This window comes from Notothenia coriiceps, unplaced genomic scaffold, assembly GCF_000735185.1.
Source record: "Notothenia coriiceps isolate Sejong01 unplaced genomic scaffold, NC01 NC01_scaffold00023192, whole genome shotgun sequence".
Lineage (NCBI taxonomy): Eukaryota > Metazoa > Chordata > Actinopteri > Perciformes > Nototheniidae > Notothenia > Notothenia coriiceps.
The window spans coordinates 193-7,862 of NW_011355893.1; the positions used below are offsets into that span (position 1 = coordinate 193).

The 7,670-nt window shown below is 47.7% G+C and overlaps 1 protein-coding gene across 1 annotated transcript; it reads left to right on the plus strand.

The window, feature by feature from the left end:
- Window positions 1-1,332: 1,332 nt before the first annotated feature.
- Window positions 1,333-5,006, plus strand: LOC104954302 (nuclear receptor coactivator 2-like; the record flags this gene model as incomplete). Its single annotated transcript, XM_010781392.1, has 4 exons — window positions 1,333-1,434; window positions 1,732-1,872; window positions 3,147-3,294; window positions 3,745-5,006. Coding segments are annotated over 4 exons (1,653 nt in total), but the record flags the coding sequence as incomplete, so codon positions are not given.
- Window positions 5,007-7,670: the final 2,664 nt, after the last annotated feature.

The window sequence follows — 7,670 nt, forward strand, 5'->3', positions numbered from 1 at the left end:
CTAATGTTGGGCTATAAAGGAACTACAGCACGGTCACATGACTTCACGTCACCATCGCTAAGCTAAAGGTGGCTAATGTTGGGCTATAAAAGAACTACAGCACGGTCACATGACTTCACGTCACCACCCCTAAGCTAAAGGAGGCTAATGTTGGGCTATAAAAGAACTACAGCACGGTCACATGACTTCACGTCACCACCGCTAAGCTAAAGGAGGCTAATGTTGGACTATAAAGGAACTACAGCACGGTCACATGACTTCACGTCACCACCGCTAAGCTAAAGGTGGCTAATGTTGGGCTATAAAAGAACTACAGCACGGTCACATGACTTCACGTCACCACCGCTAAGCTAAAGGAGGCTAATGTTGGGCTATAAAGGAACTCCAGCACCGTCACATGACTTCACGTCACCACCGCTAAACTAAAGGAGGCTAATGTTGGGCTATAAAGGAACTCCAGCACAGTCACATGACTTCACGTCACCACCGCTAAGCTGTGCAAAAACGAGATTTGATGATCAAAAATAATACTTTTCTTTTGAAGTAGCTCTACTTCAGTGAAAATGTAAATGTTTCTCTCCAAGGCTCAACCTGTCTTTCCTCTCTCTGGCTTCCTCTGAGCACCAGCTGCCTGCCAGCCGTACTCTGGCAGAAACACTGACTAGGACCCGGGCCAGGGTTGTGAAAGAGAGAGAGAGAGAGTGTGTGTGTGTTGGTGTGGGGTAAGGCAGGATCAGTGGTTCCAGTGCAGGAATTTGTCCAGCCGTAGACGGGAAGGAGAGGGAAAGCAGATCTAAAGGCCGGACCACCCAAGAGACTGTGTTTACGAGGTGTGTGTGTGTGTGTGTGTGTGTGTGTGTGTGTGTGTGTGTGTGTGTGTGTGTGTGTGTGTGTGTGTGTGTGTGTGTGTGTGTGTGTGTGTGTGTGTGTGTGAAAAAGTTAGATGGCAGACTTTTTCGGGGTCACCCAGTCCTGCCCATGGTGTCATCTCTGTGTGTGTGTGAGAGATGTTAGTCATGATTGCGCGATGGCCGGCTTTAATGTCGGGCCAGGGGAAGTGTCATCAGCGTGAGATGACACTGCAGGTGAGAGCAGGCAGTGAGGCAGGCCAACACACACACAACACACACCTTCAAAGGTCACACTCCATCATCTCCCTCACTGCTCCTCTTCATGAAGGAAGTGGAGCTCTGATCCCTGTGCTCATTAATAACTGTATTAATTACGCTGCATGGGAATAACATGCGTTTAATTTTCTTTCTCACTCTCTTCCTCCCCCCTCCTCTTCATCACATCCTCCTCTTCATCACCTCCTCCTCTTCCTCCTCTCAGATTTCCAGTCCTGTCTGATCTGTGTGGCTCGCAGAGTGCCGATGAAAGAGAGACCGGTGCTGCCGACTCACGAGAGTTTCACCACGCGCCAAGACCTGCAAGGTACACAACCACACACACACACACACACACACACACACACACACACACACACACACACAGGAAAACACACACTAACTCACATAAAAGCACCATCCAGTAACAATTAGTGAATCATGCGTAAGAAGGGGAAGAAGTACTTAGATAATTTACTTGTGTGTCACTAAGGCAACGAAAGTTTATTTATATAACCCCTTTCAGCACAAGGCATTTCAAAGTGCTTTCCCAAAATGAAAGATATTAAGAAAATGGCATTTAAAAACATTAAAAAGCAAAGATAACGTCCCGTGTGTGTTCCAGGTAAGATCACGTCTCTGGACACCAGTCTGCTGCGGGCCTCCATGAAGCCGGGCTGGGAGGATCTGGTGCGGCGATGCATTCAGAGGTTCCACCTGCAGAACGACGGGGAGATGTCCTTCGCCAAGAGGCACCAGCAGGAAGGTAACAGTCACTCATCTTTAGGATGCTTTTTCACAGCGACTCCGTTAGTGTAAACAATGGCTTATAAATAATATGATCTGTACTTTAGGCAACATGTATATCTCAATATCATCATATCCTTTCTAAAACTGTATGTGGACATGGAAATCAGGCTCTTGAATGTTTTGAACAGAGTTTGAAAAAGTCATACTAACCGATATTGAACAGATTTTTCTTGCAAAATGGGCATTTTCAACTCAAATCGGAGCCTAAACTCTACAGCAGGGGTCGGCAACCCCTGGCACGCCTGCGGCACCGTAACCAGTGGCACACTAGGAATAAGTGGAATACGTGTGCAAATAATATTTAAATTGTATTTTCGGATCCTGAACGAGACCGCCGCCAGAGCGCGTCTCCCCGTTACCTGCAGAAGGAAGCCGTGCACGCAACGCAGCCCCGCTCTCTTTATCTCCAGGTGACTTTCTGCCGCTTTCCTCCGTGGTGCAGTGCTGATCGTTTCACCACAGAGGAAAGCACTAAGCTAATTGCAGTACCCATAAGGAGCTGTACAGATGCTGCAGTTTTTGCGTGGCTGTGTATTTAGTTGAAAGCCCAGTGGCGATCTGCTCATCTGTTATCGAAATAATATGCTACAAAGGGGCGGACTGGCCAACTGTGTGTTGAACTTTCCTGTCGGCTCCCAGACCGTAGTCGAGGAGGGCAGAAGCAACAAGCTTCAGGTTCAATAACCCACTTTAGCTTAAATGACTGGAGAGAGGCGAGCTCTTCTTGGGAGGCCGTTGCATTTATTTAGTTGTTCTTCTGTTTCACAAAATACATCACAGACCTCAGTTTTTCACTTCCAGAAACATACACATGTTCCCTCACTGTCGCTCTACCATCCACACACACACATGCACAAGCCACACCCCTCTCTCTCTCTCTCTCTCTCAAAAGGGACAGCGATTTCATCTCACTCCGTTGGCACGCTGATAACAATTTTTTTTTTTAAATGGCACTTCATATCAAAAAGGTTGCCGACCCCTGCTCTACAGAATAGGAATAATGATCTACAAACGCATGAATCATTCTCAGTCAAAACAGTTTATGTGCATCTCCTTATTTAATCACTCAGAAATAAGGACAGTGTTGGAAATGATGGCGTGAATGCAACGTTTATTCATGCTGACCTTGCACAAATAAACACTTTTACACTCAAATCAGAGCCTAAACAATACAAAATAGGGTGAAGTTTGAGTATACACATCAGTAAAAACTGTTTTGTGTGTCCTCAGTGCTGCGCCACGGCCAGGCCTTCAGTCCCATCTACCGCTTCTCTCTCTCTGACGGCACCATCGTGTCGGCGCACACTAAGAGCAAACTGGTGCGCTCTCCGGCCACCAACGAGCCGCAGCTCTACATGTCGCTGCACATCCTGCAGAGGTATGGCATGCATGCACCTGGGGAAATCTGCAGCTGGAAGGAGGAGACATGCTGCATCCTGCCCATACCCTAAAGCACGGGGAGGTTATATGTGTGGATGCTATTAGTCTCAGGGAAAAGGGTATCAATCAGATCATGTACATGGTGTTTCACTCTCATCAGAGCTATACGGGTCAGGCAGTTCATTGGGAACTATTCAATTCAACACCTTCTGTTTTGATAATTGGTTTGAATCACATTTTAAATGAAAAACCTCAGATTCCAGCTTTTTAAATGTAAATATTATCTGGTTACTTTACTTTTCTACATTGGACATAGTGTCTTTCATAGTTGTGTTTCCCCTGCCGGACAAAAACACTTTAGATTCCAGCTTTTTAATTGTGAATATTGATGATATTATATATGAACAGTTACTTAACTTTTCTACGTTTGATATTGTGTCCCCTTCAGGGAGCAGACGGTGTGTGGGATGGGTCAGGACATCGGTCAGACCCCAGGAATGGCCCCCAAACCCATGAACTCCTCCACGCCCTCCATGACCCCCCCGACCCCCGGCAGCCTGCCTGGTTCTGGGCCTCAGGGCCAGGAGACCACCATCAGCAGCAACAGCAGCACGCCTTTCTCATCTCTTGGCCCTCGAGAGCCTCCTGCCATGGGGGGCCACATGCAGAGCTATCGTTTCGGGTGCCCCCCTCCTCACAATCACACTGGAGGCATGCAGCCCCCTCAACAAGGGGCTAATTGGAGGATGAACAGTCCGTCTAGAGCGAGTCCGAGCCCAGCAGGAGGGCCACATCCTCCTCAACAGAACTCTATGTTGTCCCCGAGGCATCGAAACAGTCCTGGGGGGTCTGGGAGCCCTCGAGTAGCGGGTATTCACTCCCCCTCACCTGTAGGGATGTGTGGGGCCCCCCCAGGTAGCAGCGGCAATGCTAACAGCTACACTAGCAGCTCTCTTTCTGCACTTCAGGCCCTTAGTGAGTGTCATGGGGTGGGACACGGGGCCCCTCACACTCTGGGGTCCCCAGACAGAAAGATGGGTTCTCCAGTGGGGGTCTCTCAGGGAGGGGGCTCTCATCTGATGTCCAAACTGGGAGGAGAGTCATACGGATCGAATATGGAGGGTCAAGAGACGAATATGGAGCCTAAAGAGGATCGAGAAGGGGCCCCTGATGACTCCCTGAACCGTCTTCACGACAACAAAGGCCACACTAAGCTTCTACAGCTTCTCACGACTAAACCGGAGCCCCTGGAGACCCCTTTGTCCCCGGGGGGAGAGGGAAAAGAGGGCCGCGGGGGCCAGAACGCAGCGAACACTCACGCCTCCTCGCTAAAAGAGAAACACAAGATCCTGCACCAGCTCCTGCAGAACAGCACGTCCCCCGTGGACCTGGCCAAACTCACAGCAGAGGCAACGGGCAAAGAGCCGGGTCAGGAGCAGAACCAGGGGGCTGGGGGTCAGGGGTCAGGGCCCGATATGGGTCTGAAACAAGAGCCTCTGAGCCCCAAGAAGAAGGACAACGCCCTGCTGAGATACCTGCTGGACAAGGACGACACCGCAGGGAAGGAGAAGATGAAGCTGGAGGCGGGGGAGGTGAAGCTGGAGGGAGGGAAGCATCCGACGGTGAAGACGGAGAAACAAGACTCTGGATACGACCGCGCCGAGCAGGTGAGAGCAAAACAACAACAACAACAAGCAAAAGCATCCTCAGGTGTGACGCACTTTCCCTTAGTTGCTTCTTCACCACAGAGGCTACTGTCATAAGTTAAGGGTTGAATAAACCCCAAAACCTCTGATCTAGGTGCAACATGTGTTTCAGTTCCTGGGGTATAATGTAGATATCTTCAGGGTGTTGATGATGCCATTTTTACAACAGGCCACTGTCGAAAGTCAAGGGTTGCAAAGGCGGAGAAAACGCCACAAAAACGTGATCTAGGGGCAAAACTGGCCCCGGAGAGAAAGAATATGTATGTTTTTAATATGGATGCGTTTCCCATGTTAAGGTCACATTAAGCCATCATTTGATTTGTATTCAGTGAATTTCTATTTCCAATACATTTCTTATTTGATAGGCACCAAAAAAAGCCACGAATAAAATTGAACTAGGTTTAAAAAAAACCTCAGAAAAGTATATATGTTTTTAGAAATGTGTTTACAATATCAAGCCAATATCCTTTCACATTTAGCCATCATTCCATTTGTGTTCAGTGTATTTCCATATCCAATACATTTCTTATTTCATATGCATAGACATCAACTTTATGCACTAAAAACTAGTGTTGAAAGTGGCGTGTTCATTTTGTAAAAGCCTTATTTTAATAGACACATGTTTCGTCCCAAATATTTATTTTAAATACCTAAAATAACTCCAGTCAGAGAGCTGTATCGGAGCGTGGTCAAAACGGGAAATATCTTGTCATTTTTTCCGATTGTTTGTCGATAATACAGACAGATGTAGGAATATCATCATCATTTTCTCCAATGTACTAGTCTAGTAAGGTCTGTTTAATGTGGTAAGGTCTAGATATCCTCAGGGTCTCAGTGCATATGAGAGAGGGTCTCCTTTTTGTTTACTTCTTCATCCCCTCCTCTGAAACGATGGAATGAGTCGCGCTGCCCTCAAAACTCATTCAGTAACCTCCTTCTCTTCGTGGCTAAACTTTCCCCCTGTGCTGCTCCACTTCCTCTCCGATGATCTGGGTTAGGCAGCAGATGTTGGTGCTGCAGAGGTCTCACACACACACACACACACACACACACACACACACACACACACACACACACACTAGCCCATGTACTTGTGTGTATTGTCAAACACCAGTATTAGGGCCGTGCAATTGATTTACTAGTTCCTATACCTCGCTATAATACTGACAGTTGTAACTTTTCCTCAAAACGTCTTCTTGTAAATACAAAAGACTCAAAGAAACTCCCCCGTCTTCTTACGCCTGGCACTAAGAGTGTTTAATATGTATAAAATAAATGGCCTTCTTACACAAGATCTCCATGAGGAAGTGTGACACACTTGATATGAAGCTCAAGAGTAAGTGGCAGTTACACTGTGTGTGTGTAAACACATCTGGTGCGTCCACTGGCAGCAGGAGCTGGAGCGAAGCGATCCACCGGCTTCAAACAGCTGTGACATTTGGACGGTTTCCCCGTGGAGATCCAGACATTTGATCCTGGCTGCGTTTGGCACCGGGCTCGGGTCAGAACTGGCGCTGAAAGAGAGCAGGAAGAGGGGGGGGGGGAAACTGCAAGTTTTCTGTAGCAGAGGTTCAGCTCTGACGTAGATATAAATACGACTTTCTCTCCTCCACATTTCTATAGAAACATTTCCCAGACATGCTCTCTGCGTCTGCATGTACAGTATGTGCTCGGTCACTTGGGTACACGAATAGAGGAGGAAGAGGAGGAGGAGTAGGAGGAGGTGATTGGGTGGATAATAAGAGCTGCTGAACAAAGGAGTAGATCCTCCCCCCCAGGAGAGTAGAGAAAATGATGAGCCATATGCTGCTGCATGTCCTCTCTGCTGCCATGGAGATACAGAGGTGTGTGTGTGTGTGTGTGTGTGTGTGTGTGTGTGTGTGTGTGTGTGTGTGTGTGTGTGTGTGTGTGTCTATATTGTCTCCAGGTGCAGCTTCTCCTCCAGGTGCTCCCAATCACCAATCAGGGCCTCCATAAAGGACCTGAGAAAGGCTGCAGTCGCTCTCCCCTTCTCCTCTGGCTTTCTCCTCTCCTCTCGGTGAGGGAGGTCCAGTGGTTCCTAAGCTAAAGGAGGTTATAAAGGAAGTGGCTCCTCTGACACAGCTCTCCCTTCATTCATCACCACGATGATAATAATCAGTTTTTATCAGCAGGAAGTCAACGAGTGACGCTTGGAGTCAAATGAGGCTGCGTTCAGGCGCCCATTGTTCTGCAGTTATCTCCTAAACCCTGGGAAGTCCTTTCAAAATAAAAGGTCTCATCTGGTAAATATCAATCAATCAGAGTTCATTTATACAACCCAATATCACACATTTACATTTGTCTCAGGGGATTTGACTCAGGACCCAGGACTCAGGATCCAGGACTCAGGATCCAGGACTCAGGGCCCAGGACTCAGGATCCAGGATCCAGGACTCAGGACCCAGGACTCAGGATCCAGGACTCAGGATCCAGGACTCAGTATCCAGGACTCAGGATCAACATTATGCAATACGGGGCGATACGATACAACACAATGCAAAATAATGATACTTCAATTTGGTACCACAGAGGATTTGGCTTTATTCCTGATATGCAGCAAATCATACATTAACAAAAAAGTGCTTTACATATTGGGTTCTCTCTACTGGCGCATCCCATCATGCTGTTTCTTTATTACCTTAAAACA